At 41.5% G+C, this 22,637-nt stretch overlaps 1 protein-coding gene across 3 annotated transcripts in view; it reads left to right on the forward strand.

Moving 5' to 3' along the window:
* The window catches only part of LOC147197849 (contactin-associated protein-like 5), a 200,970-nt gene that overhangs the window by 56,627 nt on the left and 121,706 nt on the right, over nucleotides 1-22,637 (forward strand). For 2 of the 3 annotated variants that reach the window (XM_086123341.1, XM_086123342.1), the window contains exon 4: nucleotides 19,567-19,714. In XM_086123341.1, the coding sequence (XP_085979467.1) occupies nucleotides 19,567-19,714 (148 nt within the window). Of the gene's footprint in view, nucleotides 1-6,339; nucleotides 6,615-19,566; nucleotides 19,715-22,637 lie in introns of those variants that run through there. The other variant, XM_086123343.1, reaches the window with a different exon arrangement.

Raw genomic sequence — 22,637 nt, forward strand, 5'->3', positions numbered from 1 at the left:
TAATGTTCAGCATCCATTATTACTGCCACTTTCCTGTCGCCACTTGGTAGTGCTGTGACCAACACATCTCCGTGCGGCAACGTGGTGGAGGCAAGTTGTAAGAGTTTAAAGTTTCATGACAAATCATCAAATTTCATCAAACTTGACCAACACCATTTGGTAAAACCCAATTTTTGTCGTGTCGAGCAGAATTGGGGACTCGAGTCATTGCGCATTGGACTCCAGTCGACTTAAGTCACTGTTTCAATTTCAACTCAACTCAATCATTAACATGCATGTGTGAGGGGGTACTCATAGTATGAAGGAAGGGATTGGGGTACAAGAGACTCTCTCTGAAATCTCAACTGTATTGATTGAGCACTTTAATAACAACCACCGCAATATACAAAGTGCTGTGCATGTAGCAAAAATAATTCATCATTGACTGCACAAACAATACATTGATAAAAGACAGTAGAATGCACAAAAACAATAAAACTTAAGATCAATTCTGATGCTGAGTCAAAGAATAAAAATGAATTTTAAAGATGGGCAGCGAGGGGGGGGGGGGGAGGTGGGTTCCCGAATGTTCAGTTGGAGGAGGTCATTCCAAAGAGAATGACCAGCAACGGAAAAGGCTCGATCCCATGTGAGCCTCCATTTAGTTCTCGGTACACCTAGTAGTGTCTGGTCCACAGACCCGAGACACCGGTCAAGTGCATAGTGGTGGAGAAGCTCAGCAAGGTAAGGTGGGGTGAGGCCATTTAAAGATTTGAAAACAAATAATAGTATTTTTAAAAGAACTCTAAAATGTATGGGGAGCCAGTGAAGGGATGCCAAAGTAGAAGTTATGTGCTCCCTCTTACGAGTACCAGTCAAGAGGCAAGCAGCAGCATTCTGGACCAACTGGAGACGCTTAATGGAGGATTGGCTGACTCCAAAGTAAAGTGCATTACAGTAATCCAGCCAAGTTGTGACAAAGGCATTAATTATTGTTACATGTCAAAGTGTTCTTGAGAAAGGAAAGGCTTTACTTCAGCCAGTTGCCAAGATGAAAGAAGCCAAATTCAATATTGACACCAATTTGCCAGTCCAATTTAAAATTACTGTCCAGTTTAAGACCCAAGTTCGCGATTGTTGAGTTAAATAAGGAGCTAAGGGCCCTCAGTCTGCAGGAGAGGATATACAAGTGCCACTGGAACCAAACACCATCACTTCTGTCTTCTTTTCATTGAAATTCAAGAAATTCAGTGCCATCCAGATCTTGATTTCCTCCAGACTTTTTTGCTCAGCGGGACACTGATCTGACAGTCCTCCACATAGCAGTGGAAGGAAATATCATGTTTCCTTTAGATGGTACGAATTGGGAGCAGATACAGTGAGAACAACAGATGACCCAGAATTGAGCCCTGTGGAACACCACATGACACTGGAGCAGTTCATGACTCAGATCAACCAAGGCTAACACAAAAGGTTCTGTTAGCTAAATAGGACCTAAACCACTCAAGGGTGCGACTGCCCATGCCCAACAGGTTCTGCAAACGTGCCAACAGAAAACTGTGATCCACTGTATCAAATGCTGCAGCTCAGCCCATTCAAACCAGACACACATAGTCTCCAGTCTCATTTGCCAGAAGGATCTCACAAAAAAAAACTTGTAACAGGGTTGATTGTGCTATCCATCATCTTAAAACCTGACTGGAAGACCTCCAAGACATCATATTGACCCAAGAATTTTTTTAACTGCATGTGTGATACTTTTTCCCGCATTTTTAAAATGAAAGACAGCTTGGAAATGGGCCTAAAATTTGAGAGTACATTTTGATCAGGGCCCGGTTTCTTGAGCAAGGAAAAACAGAAGGATTTTTTTGCACATTTTGGGTGAAGAGTCTGAACAAGAGGCTGGGGGGCCTGTGAGATAAAACGACATCAAAGAAAACTCTCATGTGATCAGAAATCATGTTGTCCAAGACCTCCAAGTTTGACACTGTCTAAAATATGTCCTCGTTCATGTGTTGGCCTGCTCACATATGGTTATATTTGAGACTGATTTTGGCAAGATTTGAAAAATCATTGAAAAAGTCCTTATTGTATTTGGCAGGACGGTAAATGACACAGGGCGGCCCGGTAGTCCAGTGGTTAGCACGTCGGCTTCACAGTGCAGAGGTACCGGGTTCGATTCCAGCTCCGGCCTCCCTGTGTAGAGTTTGCATGTTCTCCCCGGGCCTGCATGGGTTTTCTCCGGGTGCTCCGGTTTCCTCCCACATTCCAAAAACATGCATGGCAGGCTGATTGGACGCTCTAAATTGTCCCTAGGTGTGAGTGTGGGCGTGGATGGGTGTTCCTCTCTGTGTGCCCTGCGATTGGCTGGCAACTGATTCAGGGTGTCCCCCGCCTACTGCCCGGAGACGGCTGGGATAGGCTCCAGCACCCCCCGCGACCCTAGTGAGGATCAAGCGGTTCGGAAAATGGATGGATGGATGGATGGTAAATGACACAGCCTATTCAAAGAAAGTTGCTTCAAAGCTGGTGATTGATGTGGTGAATATACGTTGTTTACATTTAAAATCGTTTTAAAAAATACTCACTGTTCCTCCACCACGGCCTGAAGTCATCAGGGAGTCCAAAAAGGCACAGTCAGGTGGCAACAATTCAATTAAAGCGTAATACTCACCGGTCCCTGTCCAAGTTTCCGTCACACAGAGGAAATCTAGGTCATTGGAAAGGAATCAGAATGTGCATCTTGTTGTTCAACGACTGGTTGGTTAACAACACAACAACACAATCTTTGTGAGAGTAACAATGGCTATGGGAGAGCCAACGACTGGTATCAGGCAAGACTTGATAAAGACCAAAGACCTAAAACTTGAACTGGGCTTGGAATTAAAGACTTGGGATTTGGCTTGAGACATGATGACTTGACAAACTTGATAGTTGTGAATTTTATAGGGCTCCATTTTTGTGACCATGGCAAGTTTGGTGTGAGGTGTGGTCTAAATCTGTGCATTCTGTCAGAACACGTATGCCGCATTTTCAATCGGACACATTGTGGCCAGGTACTAATATTTCTAACTGCCCTGTGTAAAATAAATACATGCTTTGCCAGAGTAGTCTTTCTTCTAAAATTCATAAGGTTTAAAGTATGTTCAAGCCAGACAAAAGAAAAAAAGCTATTTCTCGGTTCCTCACTCCTCTGTGCATGCAGCCTCTGTTTGTTGCGGCAAAGTAAAAAAAAACTAAAAAAAATAAGCCTAAAGGGGGCCAAAGATTTTTTCCAGTGGGTTGGGGTACATAAACAGACATAACCCCACAGTGACTTCATTATTTCTATTTGTGCGCATGTCAATGTGCGTCAGCTTCCATCCTCATTAACAGCTCCCTCTCTCTCGGGGATGAGCTCTCATGTGTCCCGTTTTCCAGTTTTTATTTATTTGGAAAAATTCATCCGGGAGTGAACCCCGTCTGCTGGCCATGATTGACGCCAGGCTGTGTTCCAACACGTCACTGGCCACTTTAAAGAGCCTGAGGGTGCTTGAGAGCTGGGATTTCACGACCTTGCCGAGAGTCAAATCACAACACACAAGCATTTCCCTGGAGGACCTCTATACAGTGGCTAACACTAAACCACCATTAGATGGAAAACTTCAAATAAGGCTTTTGAAATATACTGTAGTGTTCTGAATGCACTGCTGGAGGCAAATAAGCCACGGTGAAGCATCTTAGGTCAACTATAATCCATTTCATTAGTGCAGATTTCCTATTGGGAATAATATAAAATAGAAATAATCAATTTCAAGGTCAAACTGTTACCTTTATTAACTGTAGAACAAATGTAAACAAGTATACAAAGAGTAAAAGGGAGTTACCCATTTTAATAGGAATATCTAAAAGTCTTAATTGGCTGTCGAAGGTGTAATGCCACACATAGAGCACAGATGTGACACGTTTTAAATTGTCTTACAGATGGAATTGTAACTGCTCCAAATGGAGGAGAAACAATATGAGAGTAGAAAGGAGAAATGCTGTCTGTCCTAACTCTTGTGACGAATGATAAAAATGTTGAGAGCATCAGAGTTCAGTACTGTTATATGACCTGAATGAGGAGTTTAATACAAAAGAAGGCAGTAAAAAAAGAAATTCAGGAGGGGGATAACAAAATAACATCAGTTGTGCAAGATCAGACTCCAACTGTATGCCTTGCCTTACTCATGTGCTTTACTTGTAAAAAAGAAACGTCCATATTTTTTTAAGGAATATTTGAAGTAAGTTCTCCTAAACAAGCATTACCCAAAGAAAACCGTGCAGTTCAATTCCCCTAATCAGCACTGGCCAACATGTGCCTTTTTAAAGGGACAGTAACATGCACCTGTTCGACCTCAATTCTCATAAAGGGGCAGTAATATACACCTCTGAACAGTGGGCAATACAAACATAGACGCTGTCAAACAATTGCTTGAAACAACCTTTAACTATTATCACTACAACGGAATGTGAATTAACTTCATCCGCATAATCATAACCCATAAAAAAATATAATGCGTTCATTTTTATGAAACTGTAATTTGGCTCCTACATTAGTCATGACACAAATCGTAATTGGGTTATCATCTACGCTTACGGGGGCTTCGTCATGTGGTTTCGCATGATCTTTGTGTTCTTAATAGCAATTCACTGAAAAGACACCCACACACAAGAAGACGGCCACTCACACAAAAAGATGGTGGTATCACTGTGAAATGACCAATACAGCATAACACATTCAAGTGAATCGTTGATATTGGTTAAATGAGGACTGAATGTCTTCATGTTGGCTTGGAAAGATGAGGTTGGTCTCAACATGGCCATTCATTGGAAGAAGAAAATAGCTTGCATCTTCTGGGAGATTTTTTTCTACAATGTATATGCGTCTGTATAGAATTCATGCATCACCAAACTTTTTCTCATCATTAAACTCTTCTTCAACTGCCTTTTATCATTCTCATTGTTCCATATCTACACCAGAGATACAATAAACAGTTCAATCTGGACCCAACACACTTTGGCTCCCCTCGGAACAAAAAAAGGTTATGAGGTTGTTTATTGCCTTGCTGTCGTTCGACATATGACTTTGGACCCTGAGGACAGATGCTAACTGCTGCGACAATGAATTTTCTACTGTAGCTTGTTCTTTTTCTTCAGTGGTTTTCAGCCTAGCTTGGGTCTTAGATTGTTTCGCCAGTGGGAAGAAATCATCTTTTCTCTTGTCCAAACTCTGGGGCTCAGATCATTTCTACAGGTTAGACTCCAGATGGTTTGTTAAGTGGCAAGGCCCTAGATTGCTTTTTTTGGGGGGGTATTTCAGTGAGATTGCGCCTTATGGGGTTTACTCAATGACAAGGCCTAAGAATGCTCCTATTAGGGTTGTGTTCCAAATGGTTTGCTTGGCTCCAAGCTTTCTTCTACGGTAGCTTGGTTTTAGTTTTTCTTGAAATAGAGTACAGTAATCCCTCGTTTTTCACAGTCAATGGAGACCAAAAACCCGATGCGAAAAGGTGAAAACCGCGGGATCGGACACCCCCCCCCTCAGAATTTTCATGTTGGTGTATGTGAGTACCAGTTTGTTTCAAATATGTAAACAGCATTTATACTTTACATATTTGAGAGCAAACTTACAACGGCATCCATATTTACTTAAATGTTTAATTATAAATCCTTTTACAGTATTCAACATTCATCAAAATGTCCTTCTTAGAGGCAAAGAGGCTTGTTTTCATAATTAAAAAACAAAAACAAAAAAACCCCGAATACAGTATTTTAGAAAAACCTGTGACGCGTTGAAGCCGTAAAACACAAAACGCGAAGTGGCACGGGATTACAGTAAACTGTCTTTGATTTCCAAGCTGTGCGGCTTTCAAAATCCTTGTTGATTTCTTCATGAAGCAAACCTGCTTAGTTCTTTCCTGCGGTTAGGCCCTACGGATCCGGCCCGCCGTAGGGCCGACGATTGGTACACAATTCATTTGTGCTTGTAATGACAGGCATTTCAACGCCAGGTGGTGCAGTGACTTGAAGTTGCAGAGCATAGGGAGGGAGAGGGAAAGAGAGGGGGAGAGACAGAGGGAGAGATCTTATCTACCACCGACGGACCACTGTCAAACGGAAATTCCCAAACCTGGTTAAAAAAAAAAATGGCATCCAAAAAAAGAGGAACGGTTATGACGCGTAAGAGAAAGTGAAAACATTCGATTAAGTGAAGCTGGTCAGAAAGTATGAAACATTCAGGAGACGCTTGGAGTCGGAATGACTCAAATCTACCAGACTTTGAAAAACAAGGAAGTGATTCTTGCTCAGTTCGAATCTGGCCATTTCCATGCGCAGAGTGAATTGCTTGTGGCTCGACGGACTGTCGAGTAAATGAACGTTTCCTGGAATGGTTTGACGGTTATCGTGCAAAAATCCTTCCACAAACTGGGCCGCCAATAAGAGAGAACGCGAGCTCCATAGCTAGCTATGAGCATCGAGGATTTCGAAGCGTCCCGTGGCTGGCTTCAAAAGTTCGTTGCACGACATCAGCTGAGAAACACTGTCTGTCTTGTGAGGTGATCGAGGGGAGGTGAAGTTAGAGACTGTGAGTGAGAGGAAAGAAAAGCAAGCAGGTCTGTTACTCGTCTCATTTTGTAGCAAATAGTCCTAATTTTGCTATAATGTACTGTATTTTGTTCATATACATGTACTGTATGCTGCAGTTTTTGTGTTATAAACTGTTTTTGGGGAATATATTGTTGCAATTTGTTGCTTGTGTTGTCACACGTAGGTTGTTATCATACTTGAACATTCATACAGGACATACAGTATACCGTACTTATTGCACACAAAGAAAATCTGTTATAAGGAAAGATTGAACACCGCAAATATGATTCCTTACTTGAAAATAGGTTTTGTATTGCTCTACTTCTACTTGTCAGATCACAACCCATCTGCACCAATGCACTGGCTAAAATGTGTGATCAACAACACCGTTCTCATTTAAAAAGTATGTGAATATTTCAATGCTTTTGTTCTGTTGATGTTTGACATTGACTGTCAACAAATTCAGTTTTTTTATTTGTACCGTATCTTGTGCTGACCTGACCTGTGAAAATTTAAAAGTCAATGTGGCCCCGAGCCAAAGGGTTTGCCCACCCATGCCCTACAGCAGGGGTGTCAAACATACGGCCCGCGGGCCGGTACCGGCCCCCGAGGGGGGTCGATCAGGCCCACGGGATAATTTAAAAATGAAAAAAAAAACATAAAAGACACAAAATGAATATTTTTATTAAGATGCAATTCATGTATTAACCGCTAGTCATTGTTTTCTCTTTCGTTTGTAAAGTGTAGGTGGGGGTTACATTTAGATTTCATATGCACATGTGTAAATGGTTTTAAAAAATCCTTTCTTTATAAATCTTGTTTAATCTTAAAATGCATGACTATATTTTTAAATACTAATTGTTCAAGTTCTGTGCCTTTGTACAATCAGTGGGATCAGTTGCACTGCATATATGTGAATGATAAAATTAAATTGCACATTTGTCGAAGGAAATCTAAGGTGTTTTATGAAATGTTAGGTAAATGAAATGTGGCTACATTTCAACATTTTCCTCATGTACTTGTGCTTCGCTATATCAAAACAAAGGAGAGACATATTTTGGTTATTTATAGCAGAGTATAGTATAATTTTAATGGTCTGGCCCACTTGACATCGACCAAGGCCGCATGCGGCCCACAATATGAAATGAGTTTGACACCCCTGCCCTACAGGGTACCACAATGCTAAGTTCATAGGTTGTTTTTACAGAGCTTGGGCTCCAGATTGTTCATTCAGCAACAAGGCTCTCAGTTACTGCCTCAGTGACTAGGTCCTGGTTGCTCTCTTTCACACTAAGAAACCATCAAACTGGATGTAATGGGTTGGTCCTCATAAAGGTTCCACTGTGGCGAGGTCACCAGTGTAATGGTCGCGAGCACCTGGTACAAGGTTTTAAAGTAACACCTGCCAATCCGCCAAATGCAGGTGAAAATTCATCCTGATGGGTGTTTGACCGGTGACAGGTGAGGCAATTATGTCGGTCACATATCTTATCTTATCTTATATCTGCGGTGTCTTCGATAAGTTTGACACATGCGCATCGTCGCATGCACCTAGCGCCAATCTCAAGTGTGGCTTAAATTTGTCAAATTAAATGAAGAGTGGCCTCTGTGGAAGGAACACTTGCAATAGGATGATATTGTTCAAAGGAGGTGGCATGACGTGTCTAAACGAAGTGCCGTTTCTGACAAGCTTAGTGCCCCCTCCTGTTCCAAGACAAAGCCTCTGGTGCACTGATTTTAAGTGCCATAATCAGGTTAGTTGAATAATATGTATTGCCTGTTCAACTAGGCACGGCGTTTTAGTTCTCCTGCTTACACTCTAGACCACTAGAATGCGCGACCGGCTAATTGACCCATAAGCAAACAATAAACATCAACGAAGACCGATAAGTAAACCTCATAGACAAACAAACCGAAATATATAGTGATGTCAACAGCGGACCATGGCTCGGAGATTGCGTCCTCCATTGCAACACTGGTGGAGTTGTGTACTCACCCGCCCCCGCACATAAAATATCTCAGGGGCTACAAATAATATACATCGGTTGCCAACATTGACACATCTAACAACTCAAATACAAATAAAAAGCTAATATTAGCATATTACAGAATTTCTATACCAAGGTAACATGTGTGTTCACAACATGCACCTGCTACAATTCTGAATTGGGTTACCAAATTGCTCTCTTTTTTTCTGTCTACACAGCAGCTTAGTCCATCACTGTGGTAGATACTAACTTACACTCATGTGTCAATATATTGTCGTGCGTTTTAAAAAAAATAAAGCTCTCTAGTCAGCAGGGGGGCCCATTACGTCGATTGTGATGGACCAGTAGATCAGGGACTGGTCCCAAATCGATCCGAGGAGTGTAGATGAAAAAAACCCCCACAAACATTTGTGTCTATGTGCATGTGAGTAATATATTTTTGTGTTAATGCACACTGCACCCTCATCATTCTATCAGTCTCACTTTCACAAAAAGTATTTTAAAAAGAAAATAAAAGAAAGCAGGTCATCTTTAACCTACGGTGGCGTGGACTGCGTCACTGGAAGTTGTTAGCGCTCAGCAGTTGCAGCTTGTGATCAGAGTTGTTGCGCCAATCTTTTATCGTTATCATTATTCTCATTCAGAGTTTGTTTTGTACAATTCACCGAGGGGACGGGCAAAGAATGGGAATCTGGAGGGCCAAGAGAAGCGTTTTACATCGGTACGCGTAAGCTACGAGCGTTAACAGGCTGCAAAAGTGCTTATCATGGCATGCGTGTGTCTGTGCGTGCGTGCGTGCGAATGCGCGCGCGCGTGGGAACGGGTCGATCCCAGGAGGTTGGTCGATCAAAAAGTAGATCTTCGGTCAAAAAAGTTTGGGCACCCCTAGTTTAGTGGAAGTAAACCTTTAACATTTTTTCTTAAGTCAAGTTCATAAGGTTGACATTAATACTGGTTAAACATAACCCTGTGATAAATTCATAGAAACACTAATCCAAAACTGAAACGTTAATTGAAATACATTTGTTGACAATCCATCGGTGTAGGTAAAGATATTATTTGCATATATATGTATGCTGTAGAGATGAAAAAAAAACATGCTCGGAAATAAAGCAAAACAATAATTTTCCAAGATTCTGGTGTGGCCGTAGGCCCTATCACATTTTAATTGATAGGGGTTAGGAAGTGAGAGGTGACAACAAACATCTATTCTCCTGTGTTGCCTCTCAGGGAAGAAGGGAAGTACCGTAGTACAAGGCAAGCAAATGACGCAGGCCCTGTTAAGCGTCATGAATGCCTGTATTTCACAGGACAGCCTCGAGTGCATCCAGCATGAGAAAGGTAGCGTTAGATAAAAACAGCCAGCTAAAGTTAAGAAAATTGGCTTGTGGGACCTCTGTTTGGGTGGTAACTTTAGAGAGGCACCAGCCAAGTTAATTTAGAACCCTGACCAGGTCGACCCCGAGCACCCTATCAGTAATCCCTTGGCGTGTTCTAAAACTCTCTTACCAGTCTTGGGACATTGTGAATTTCGAGGAATGCTGTAGAAGTGATCATGTGAATATATCACCATTGGCAGAGATTTATAGAAATAGTGTTGCATTTTGTTTTTTATTCGTTGAATTTAGGTTCCATACATTATAACTAACTAATTTGTTGAAAGTAAGGGTGCACGATTCTAGAAAAACATGTAATCTGTAATATGGGGGTTGCATATTGCAATATCGATTTTACTGCGATTTTTAAAGAAATTACATTTTTATTATGTAATAAAATACATTTTTCATGCAGAAAAATAAGAAGGCCCAATGTATGTCCTGTTGGATGGCGATGCACATTTAAGGTTGCATCTGATTGGTCAAAGTTAGATTCAAGCATGCAATTCCATATGCATTTATTGCACTTCTTTTACATATAGGCACTGCATGTGCCATTATTAAAATGACAATATGTTTTCAACATATTGTGCCTGCTATGTATGGGTAGAAAATAAAACATCCGTCCATTGTCCAAGCTGCTTAAATAATAAAATGGTAGTCTCACAATTTAACAACGAAGAAAAACTTTTCATCTTCACCATCCTGTGTTCCCGGGTCGAACAATTCAGGAACGCGGTCAACTTTACACTCTGGGAACTCTCTCCTCACATATCTTGTTGGGTGTTTTTCTGTGTCGATATGAGCTTTGAACTCTATATGAGCAACACCTTTACTAGCCATACAAACATTTTCTTGCAAACTTTGCATACTGTTACCTTTATCGTGTATTGTCAATGGCCTCAACTCAGAACCATTAGTCAGGGGCGGAATGGGTGCAGTTGTATTTGGCTTTTTCAACGAGTAAACATAACACACCTCTCCGTCCAGTGACTTCAACAACAGTGGTCAAACACAGACAACTGAATGAGATGCCATTCCATCCCATTTCAGCAGCAAAGAGTTGGCATTCACACTTGTAACTGAGCTCACCTGCTTAACACACTTGTTCTGACTACCGCAGCTTGCCTTCTCTTTCGGGCTCTTCCCGTTCTGCCAGTGTCCACATCACACACGCTGATAACGGTGTACTACGCCTCTCATTAAAAAAACAAAACAAAAACGTCAGGAAAATTAAACACATGCTAACTGGTCCCATGAAGAAGAACATTTTCATGAATTTATAAAACCCACCCGGATGTCCAAACGGGGTTTAAAAAAAGTGGACATGTCCGGGCAAAAGAGGACGTTTGATCACCCCTTTTTAAGGTAATTTGGGCAAATTGGAAGTGGATTTGAAACTGTAGAACTGTTGGAAGCAAATTTAGAAGTGTTTATCCTCAGTGATAAGAGGCAAATTTGTTTTTTTGTTCTCATGCAAATGTTCGTCAGTCATTTTAGCTGAAGGAACACTGCTTGGTTCTCTCGTGAAGCCAGCCTCCGTAAGGTTTGATTGGTGGTCAGGCACATTTTTTTTTTCTTTTGGAACTTCTTTTTCAGATGGCTTGTTCTGCAACAAAGCCATGGCTTGCTTCTGCTGTGAATAGGTCTTAGCTGGTTTCTTCAAGCAATAGGAGTGTGATTTTCCATAGTTTAGACCCCAGAGCCTTATCTCGGTGAAGACTCAGTGTTGGTCCTCTGATGCTTGGGCTACAAATAGTTTACCCAATTCAAAAGCATTCACTTATGCAGTTAGGGTCTTTGTTGAGTTTTGTAGCTAACAGAACATTGATTGGTTGTTTCTACAGCAGGGGTCACCAACCTATTTGAGAGTGAGAACTACTTCCTGTGCACGGGTTAGTGAGAACAAAAAAAACAAATTTGGCTCTTATACTTTCGATAGCTTCTTGGGAAAATCAAATGTCCTATTACTGGTGAGCTATTTTTAGGCTCCTCGTGTGATCCTCATGGTTTATTTGGTGCCTTTCTTTGGCCGGATGTTCTCATCTGGATTTTTCTGAGGTTGGAATTAACATCATGTTAAGACTGCTTGTTTTTTTTTTCCTCAGTAGGCCCAATCTTATTTGTGCTTAACTTTGACCTAAAATGTGGATGGCTTTACTTTTCTCTTTTCTCCAATAATAGGGTTTGGTTTTACGAGTTTTAAACAGTTAGCCCGAAACACAAAAGAAGGGATGAGTTTCTGGGTAAAAATAACAATATCCATCCATTCTCAACACCACTTATCCTGCACAGGGTCGCGGGGAGTGCTGGAGCTTTAGGCGGAAGGCAGAAGACACCCTGAACTGGTTGCCAGTCAGTCGCAGGGCACATATAAAGACAAACAAGCATTCACACCCATATCCACACCGTCACTTAGTGGGCATCAGCAGCTATTACTATTATTGTTATTATTTATGATCGGAAAGCTGCATCCCAGGCTTTTTAATTTGGGTCCTAGATTACTGGTACTCATCAGACAATGAGAGAGAGATGTGGCAATGGAACATTAGTTCCCTTCTACATGACCACTGGTCTGAATGGATTTCTGTCTGCTTTACTTTTTAATATGTATATAAATGATTTTTTCTTTGATTTTCAATGTAAATGGCACAGGATGTTGGACTGGTGATGTACGAACCACATAATGTATATGGATGATCTAGTTTTTAGCCCATATAGTGCTGGCCTCCAGCAGTTTTTGAGCTATCCACCCAATATGGTGCTGATTTTGTAAATATATGATAAAATACTGCGCTTGGTTGGCAACCGGTTCAGGGTGTCCCCCGCCTTATGCCCGAAGACAGCTGGGATAGGCACCAGCATGCCCCGCGACCCTTGTGGGGATAAGCGGATCAGAAAATGGATGAATGAATGGATGTTGTAAAATAGGGGGAAAAAAAATCAGATCATGATCGTCAAAGAGGACAGATAATCTTGCTTTTCTGACTTCCGTCTGTTTGGCAATGCATTCAGTGTGTGCAGCAAGATCACAAATGTGGGTTATATTATTGCAAATGACAGCTCTGATCACAAGGACATCGTCAGCGTTCGAAACTGTATGCTTGAGCGAATATGTTGTGTTGAGTTTAGTATGTGCTATGTAGCAGTCAAGCGCTCATACTTTAGTGCGTGTTGTACATCCTTGTATAATGCCCAACTCTGGTGCCGTTATAAGCCAGAGAGCATTAGAAAACTCCCAGCCGCTGATAATGACAGCATGAGGCTAGCTGCTGAGAGCCTTGAGAAGCTCCTTTGCAATCAGGCAATCAGGTTATTGTCGATATACCACCTGTACCTGCTCCGCTGCTCTTTGTAATTTGACATTTAGATTTATGTGTTGGGCATCTGGGTCCAAAAATTACTTAACCAGTATTTTGGTTAGTCCCCTGCGCAGTTCCATGAGATTTTATTCCACATAGTGGAACCATTGGTAAACGTGTGTATGTTTGACATTGATCACTGTGGATCATTATTTGTTGCAATATTTGTAGGTTTCTTTCTTTCTTTCTTTACAATGTCATATGGATCCCGTTGTGTCCGAAATAAATAATAAAAAGGAAGAATTATCCATCGATCAATTCTCTCAACCGCTTATCCTGTGGGTGTGCTGGAGTCTATTTCAGCTGACTTTGGGTAACAGGTGGAGTACACCCTGAAATGGTCAACAGCCAATCACAGGGTACATATAGACAAACGACCATTCACACTCACATTTCAAAGAATTTAGTCTTCATTTAACAAACCAAATATATTTTTTGCAATCTAGGAGGAAACACACAAGCAGAATACAGGCCTGAGCCTGGATTTCAACTCACAACCCGACCAGAACTGTCAAGCGACAGTGCTAACCAGTGGTCCACCATTATTATTCTTTTTTTTTTTTTAATCATTTATTTACTTTTTTGGTATTTTTACGATACCATTGTGAACAACCTTACCAACATTTGACAATGCATACAGTATATTATTTTGATATCATTTAGCGCTTTACCATGCTGAAGTGAAGCAGGATTTACTGCTGAGGTTGATATGCGCTCACCTGCTTCCAAGCAGACACATTATACGTTGGCTTATTCTCTGTCATAAATGTAATGGCGCTGGGACTGTGGGGGGAAAAAAAGATAAGTGCTACGAAAGTGTTTATGTTTTGACAGAGGATGAAATGAGCAGCCAAGCTTTCTGAGACTTTTGCCAAATTAAACTACAGTGTAGTGGTACAAATCAACACATTAGGTCTCCATTTTAAGAAAAGACTCATTCCTCCTTGCCAAAAGTGCCAATCATGCCCTTAACGGCTGCACGCGGGACCTCGATTATCTTGCGAGAAGCAGCCACCGTATTTAATGACACAGTGGTTGCTGCAGCATCCCGCCGGTGTTATGCGTCTGTGTTTGCTACCAAACAGCAGCGATGTGTTCCTCGAGCCAATCCTTGGCCTCGAAGACCGGCTCGAGGACCGAAGGTCGGTCCTTGGTCCCAGAGTCAAGTCCTTGGCCTTGGGTTGCCGGTCCTCGGACACGAGGGATTTGAGCCTCTAATCCTTCGTCCACAGATATAAAGTGAGCCCGAGAACTGCCAAAATCATGAAGAAATCAAACAAAGCTCATCCAGGGGAAACCCATGTTGATGACTTTATCTGGCGCTTTAAGAGGGGCGGGGCTGCCACTGACAGGTAATAGACACTGCAATGTGTAAAGAGCGGCATCACAGTTTGTTTCAATCACGGTTCGTTCCGTTCGCGATCGGCAGTTTAAATAGCGTGTAAAGCCTTTCTGTAACAGTGGTGTCTTTTATTTAGTTATTTTTGCACAGTCGTCACGTTTGTGCAGTCGCACTAGAATGTTTGTTTGAACCAAGTAATTTGCGTTACAGCTTGAGTCAATAATGACGGCGCTTCACTTTCGGGTTTGGCCGTTGGGATTTGGAGTCCTTTTGCTCGATTCCAGTTATGTTTGCTGAATGCTTTTTCGTGTTTGGAATAAGGAATATTGATAATACATAGTTTAAAATCATGGTTGATTTAATTATTTTTTTATTATTGTGAAGTTGAAGGTATTAAATTAATTAATGTAGTATTAGTGGGAGTGGTAATAATAGTAGTACTCAGAGAATGTTTAGAGATCAGGCTCAAAGGCAAAGATCGTTTGAGACGTCCTAGATGCATTATTAACCCACGGGACGCACAGTTCCAATCAATGTGTGTTTTTGGTAACAATCGTTACCGGAAGCGTGTCGTTTCCGTGGCGTCATTTTCACGGTAGCGAAAAATAGTTTAACTATAAAAGTCATCGCACTTGAGTCGACTGTGATCAACGCGATTTCACTGCGCCTGTATGTGTGTTTGTGATGTGGTGTGGTGTGTTAGTGTGTTTCTTCTAATTTACTTTCGTTTTGTTTTGTTTTCAGTGTTGGGGGGGGGGGGGGGCGCAACAGATGACGTTATGTGCGCATGCGGGTTGCTATTTTAGTCCCGCAAACTGAGGAATCGCGCGGATGAAAGTTTGAGATGGCGGTGATAAAAACTCACAAAGGTCTACTAATTACGACATTTACGAAATGGGAATGTCAGTCTGATTTTTCGTATGAATCGTACAAAGGGCGTATCACTAAACTCACCTGGAATGTATGCACAGAACACGAGAGCGAGATACGACGAGAGGCATGATTACGAGGCAAGTTGGTCATTAGAATTGTAGGGTAATCGTTATGAAAAATTTTATTCATTATTCTATAATTTACTGGTTGTAGCATGGCAACTTTATGAATAAAACATTCGTCACAAGGTGTAGTAATGCTAATGTTAACTGTTGGTAGAACTCATGATGATGTGTGTTAAATTCTTTCGTCAAATTGATCGTAGATTACACATGCATCATCTTGGGAAGAGGATGTCAAGCCACATCAATACTTACCTGTATTGATGATTACCAGTAAATTAATCTTTGCAGTGTGAGATTGGAAAAATACTCTGATGATGCCACATGAGTACACCAGTTTTTGATCCACTTATTTAGTTGAATAAACCTGGAGTACACAGCTACTGATGTAATGTTCATTGTTAATGCATCGTTTTCAAACATTTACCCTTGAAACATTATACTTTTGAGTGTCAGAATTCTTGATTATGAATATCAGTCAAAATAGAAAAATGGGTTCCCATGATGAACGTTTACGGAACCCAACATTAGTTACCATGGTATCCCATTGGGTAATCCGACGGAACCGAAAAACGGTTACCATGAATTTCCGAAATCCTCAGGCCTGCTACTGAATTTTTAAAATTTTTGCAGCATTTGTTTATAATTGTATGTATATTGTGTTGTTTCTGTTATTATCATATGCAATTGAATAAGTAGACCATTTCAGAATTCGAAATTTGGGACTCTCTCAATGCATAATGGGACTCATACTTTTCTGATCAGCGAGTCCCTGGGACTCGCTGCCGGTAAACTGTAAAATTATCACTGAGAGATTACCGCTTTTTCTGCAGTCAGTGATTGACTTCTATGCAAAGTCATTTCTCAACTTGTCTTCCGTGCCATGTCATGCCTGTTGAGTGTTGATTTACTTCATATTAAGAAACTACTGCACTAAAACATAAATTCATAAATGTATATCATATGCTTTTATTTTTGTTTTTCTCAGTATAAATAACACGTACCCTGACTGTTCTACTCTTTGAATAAAAACACTTCATTCAAGCGTTAGGGAGTGCAAGGGGTTATGATGGAGGGGTGTTGCAAATCATGAAGACCTGCCAAGTGGTATGATAGCATTGTTTTATACATGTCCTCGGCTAGGCCTCAGCTTCAAAATCAGTCCTTGGTCCTTGGCCTTGGCCTTGGAGGCAAGTCCTTGGCCTTGGGTTGCCGGTCCTCGGACACGAGGGATTTGAGCCTCTAATCCTTCGTCCACAGATATAAAGTGAGCCCGAGAACTGCCAAAATCATGAAGAAATCAAACAAAGCTCATCCAGGGGAAACCCATGTTGATGACTTTATCTGGCGCTTTAAGAGGGGCGGGGCTGCCACTGACAGGTAATAGACAGTGCAATGTGTAAAGAGCGGCATCACAGTTTGTCCTTGGCCTTGGCCTCGGAAAATTTCTCAAGTCCTTGGCCTTGGCCTTGCCTTGGAAAAATTTCCAAGTCCTTGGCCTTGGCCTTGGCCTCGGAGGCAAGTCCTTGGCCTTGGCCTCGGGTTGCCGGTCCTTGGACACAACACTGCCAAACAGCCAACCACGCAAACATTTCTGTCCATGTCTTGGCTGTGAACTTGTCACAAATGCCACAAGTAAAGGGCTATCCTTTGCGGCCCTTTGCTTTGTGGCATGATTCCTTTTTGATTGAATATATCACCTGGCTAGAATCAGTTAGCAGCATCATTAGTCTTTGGAGAGACTCCATTGTCTCTCTCCCTTGGCAGCTCTCTGTTTGCCAGTCTACAGTTCCTCCCTTTGGCTTTGTTGGAAGCTGAAAATGAAAAAGACAAATGATGCTTCACAAGTGCGCTCCGACGTGTTTTGTTACTGGATGTGAGAATGCCTTTTTTTTCTTGTGGACACATATGAAAGGATATTTCCAGACTACATGATGATTCTTATCGTTCAGTTGTAAATGGGAAAGTGGTGTGTAGTTCAAAGGCAGGAAAGACGTCTTCCTCTGGTTAGCCTTGGTGTCCATTGATATTCTGGCTCTTTTTTTACATTTTCATCCTCTGCTGCCTCATCTCATCTCAGGCTGCATTTGGCTTCATAATTTGCTTCAAGTGATACATTTTTGATTTTGTACATTAGAGGTGGAACATTAAATATGGTGTAAATAACAGGCGTACAGACCATGAAAACTGATGTGCACATGGCAGATTAGAATTGTATAGAACATTAAATTTGATGTAAATACGGAACATTAGTGGAGAGAATCTTCAATATTTAAATACAGTGCATTAAAATTGTAAAGATCACTAACTATAATGTCAATAATTTACATTGGAACAGTAAAGATTGTACATTACTGGTGTAGGGACATTAAATACGATGTAACCATGGTCCAATGGAGCTGCAGATATGATTACCGAACATAATAAATGTGTGAGACTCAAAGTATGGAGTACATTAACTGTTTTGGTCTTTTGGTATTTTGCTCGACTTGAACGGGAGAATTGGGGGCACTGAGGGGCTTTGCGCCTTTGTGCGCCGTTGTGCGATGGATCCTGGAAGTGTTTTCCGGGCCAATTCTCGGGGTGCCCCTCATTTGCATCAAAATCAGGGAGATACGGAGCGCACTCCGAAGTATGCTATGTTAATATTGTGGAAACAGAAATTAGACTTGCAGGAGTTCTTGCATTACATTGGCACGTAAACTGCAATATCTCCATTTTCGAATGATCTAGTCGGTTGTGTGTGTGATGTCTACAATTGGAACCTTGCACCACCTGATTATGCATCTGTGTGTGACCTCCCCCAAATAGTGACAGGGGTGCTGTTAAAATATTTTTCAAGATGATAATGACTAGAATTTGTTCAATGAATTGTTTTCTACAATGATTCAGAGGAATTGTCACGCGCTGGTGTCATATTTCTGAATGAAAGCCATGTAACCATGTAAACCCCAAAATCGTGTTCCACCACCTTTTACCCAGGGCAGGGGGGTATAGCAGGAACGCCCAGTGACCCATAGCGCGTCTACCAAATTCACAAACACAATGAACTAGACCATTTCATTGGCATGAAAGTGAAAAGTTTTTACACCTACTGCAGAAAATTTTCTGTCACCAAATTATCAAGTGCGTGAGGGGTGAGGTTGCTTCATGCGCGGGCAGATATGGTACGTAAAATGAGCAAAAATTAATGAATAAATAAAAATTATGTAAATATGACACATTAGAAATGTGCCTTTCACTAATTATGATATAAATATGGTACACTAGAGGTGTCTAGCATGTTCAAGATGCTGCAAATATGCTACATTAAATGTGATAAAGCATTTAATGTTATTTTAATAGAGTACATTAGAGAAGTGGTCCCCAACCACCATGGGACCATTTGACATACAAGAACATACATCAACACAACCGAATGGTGATTACTTTCCAATCGCGAATTTTCGTTAACACCCCCACTTCTCCCATGCCTCCCGTCATCATCAAATGGTTGACTTTCCACGAAAAATCTGTTCTACCATGAACCGGTTTCTGGCAGAAAAAAATTTGTGAACTACCGTATTAAAGGAATAACATCCACGAATCTTAGTGGTTCATCCAGGTGACGAAAGCTACACTCAGTTTTGCTTTTGCGTAAAGTAGGTGGGACGAACTGGGTCATTTTCAAGAGCTAGGACCAAACCCTAAAAACAAGCCAGAAAAGTCCAGAGGGCTTAAAACTATGTGGTGTACTGTGAGATGTGGTTGAGATGTTTTGACCAATGTATGTTGCAGTTTGTAATAGATGAAAACTGTTTCAAATTGTGAAATACATATATGACATTAAGTATCTTCTTTAATTTGGAAAACAGTTGCCAGCCTTAATTTTGAAATTGTCTTAGCTTTTACATGTCTTGTTTCTGATTCCCACAGACATTTGTTGGGAATATCAATTCGGAGGGTGTCATTCAGAACAAGCTCTCCCACTCGATAAGAGCCCGCTTCCTTCGATTCGTGCCTCTCGACTGGAATCCAAGCGGCTGGATGGGCCTCAGGGTGGAAGTTTACGGCTGTTCCTATAGTAAGTACCATATGCAGTTAATGTGTTACCTTGCCCTGGTCTATTTTTAGCATTCAAACATGCACAGATGCTTTTAGAATGTTAATTCTCAAAGTTGAACACAACAGGCAATTGATTTATTGTTAAGAAGATTATGGGTGAAAGGTCTGAATCCAGTCAGGATGTATTCCATGTATATATATTTTTTGTTTGTTTGTTTGTTTTTACAATCACAATTCATTATGTTACTTGAGAAAAAAAAATGGAACGGTGTCACTTGAACCATGCAGTGTGAATCCAGCCACAGAGACAGACATCTATTCGCACTCACATGCACATCGCCACAGAGTGGGGACGGTTCCCATGTTGACTGCATGAGACTCAAGTGAGTAAACAGATATTGAATTGTATCCGAGGTGTTTTCTTTTTGCCATGGAACCAACATGGAAATCACATTTTAGTACAAGGTAGCCACCATTCTGTATGCAGTTTGACTCGAGTAAACTCTCCACTGTTGGGGCCATGGGGTGTATTCACAAGAAACCCCGATGAGTTACTGTACCTCCCCTGACCCCGACCGACCCTGTACAGTAACTTTGCATATATCGAGATGTAGTCAAATAATAGTGACTTGGGAGACATACCTGCTTTAGTCACGCTTGCTTCTTGGGGTACCACGTCAAATATTGGATTGCTTAGAGGGTAAATGATGAAAAAACCCAACTAAATCAGTTTAAAAACATGAAAGGGGGGAGCAATTAAATAAATTGGGAGTTCTTTTAGCAAAATGGAAGTTAATACTATGACCTAAACACACACACGATATAGTCTGGACTTCTGTATTTGGACAATGATAAATAAATATCGCTAATGAAACATACAAGTTATATTATAAGATTCTATTCTAAATCAAGCCTAAATGAATGAAAAATATACACAGTATATATATCAGAAATTGGACATCTAAATGATAAATGTGAGACGGTGGCAATAACTAGTGACGGTGACGGACGTTGTGAAATGCACAATATTTGCTTGTGTTCATTAAATTTTTGTATGCACCAAACTGTGGGCTGCAAAGTTGGCAATGATGTTTTTTTCAGTCAAAGGCTCACGTGGATAGCACAAAATTTCTTGAATTTCAATGAAAAGAAGACAGAGGTGATACTCTTTGGTCCCAGTGGCCCTTGTACATCCCGTCTTGTAGACTTGGGCCCCCTATCCCCTTATCTTAAGTCAACAGTCTCAAACTTGGATCTTAAACTGGACAGTGATTTCAAACTTGACCGGCAAATTGGTGCCGTTGTTAAATCCAGCTTCTTTCACCTTTGACAGCTGGCCAAAGTAAAACCTCCCCTCTCATGAGCACTTTGAGACAGCAATTGATGCCTTCGTCACATCCCGGCTCGATTACTGCAATGCCCTTTACTTTGGAGTGAGCCAATCCTCCATTAAGCGCTTCCAGCTGGTCCAGAATGCCGCTGCCCGCCTCTTGACTGGTACTCGTAAGAGGGAGCACATAACTCCTACTCTGGCATCACTTCACTGGCTCCCTATACATTTTAGAATTATTTTCAAGATCCTATTATTTGTCTTCAAATCTCTAAATGACCATGCGCCACCTTACCTCTCTGAGCTCATCCGCCCCTACACACCTGCCCGGCGCCTCAGGTCTGCAGACCAGACATTATTAGAAGTACCAAGAACTAAATGGAGGCTCACATGGGATTGAGCCTTTTCGATTGCTGGTCCCTCTCTCTGGAATGACCTCCCACTGAACATTCGGCAAGCCTCCTCGCTGCCCATCTTTAAAACCCGCCTCAAAACTCACTTGTATTCTTTGGCATTTGACTCAACATGACTCAGATTTGTTTTTGGTGCTTTCTACCGTCTTTGTAACCGATTTGTTGCTTTACTGTTGGATATGTTAGTTGCTCCATGTACAGCACTTTGTATGCAGCAATGGCTGTCTGAAAGTGCTCTATAAATACAGTTGAGTTGAGTTGAGTGATGAGCAGGTGGAAGGAAGTTCGACATGATTGCAGATGAAGAAGAGAAAAAAAAAGCTCAAAGCAGGAACACAAAATCTTGGTTGAGTTTCTCCAAATTTCTGACCCCATGCGGTTTTGGAGCTTTGTCAGGACCACACTCGGGAGATCCAGACCTTCAAGCAAGGAGCAGAGCAAGCTTGTTCTCCCGACAGCCATCTTGGCTCGGCTAACCTTCCACGTGGTGGTTGGATGGTTGAGAACCCTAAATTCCAGCTACTTAGAAGTTCACTGCCAATGGTTTCAGGCGGGACAAATCGAGGGAGATTGTTGGTTTTCGGCGTTGCCGCTTACATACAGTGATATGTCCAGATTGTCTGAAACGTTTGATGATATTATGGGTCGTTGATGATGACATCCCTAAATTCCTTGCAATAGTACATTGAAGAATACTGTCCTTGAACAATACAAATATTTTATCCTGCCAAGAGGTGAACCTTGCCCCATCTTTACTTGTGAACAGTAATTCTATTCACTTATGGAATGTTCCAAAGAGGTGTTTGATGAGCATTCCTCACCTTTTTGCCACCAACTTAGATAATAATAATGATAATAATAACAATCATAATATTAATGCGGCACCATGGTCGACTGTTTAGCACGCCCACCTCACAGTGCAGGTGTGCAGGGTTCGATTCCGGCTCAGCCTTTCTGTGTGGCGTTTGCATGTTCACCCCGTGCCTGCGTGGGTTTTCTCCGGGCACTTCGGTTTCCTCCTGCATTCCAAAAACATGCATGGCAGGTTAATTGAACACTCGAAATTGTCCCCAAGTGTGAGTGTGACGCGAATGTTTGTTCACCTATGTGTGCCCTGCGATTGACTGGCAACCATTTCAGGGTGGACTCCACCTACTGCCCGAATACAGCTGGGATTGGCTCCAGCACCACCCGCAACA

This window comes from Hippocampus guttulatus, chromosome 11 (assembly GCF_054856545.1).
Source record: "Hippocampus guttulatus isolate MCC_2025c chromosome 11, RoL_Hgut_1.0, whole genome shotgun sequence".
Classification (NCBI taxonomy): domain Eukaryota; kingdom Metazoa; phylum Chordata; class Actinopteri; order Syngnathiformes; family Syngnathidae; genus Hippocampus; species Hippocampus guttulatus.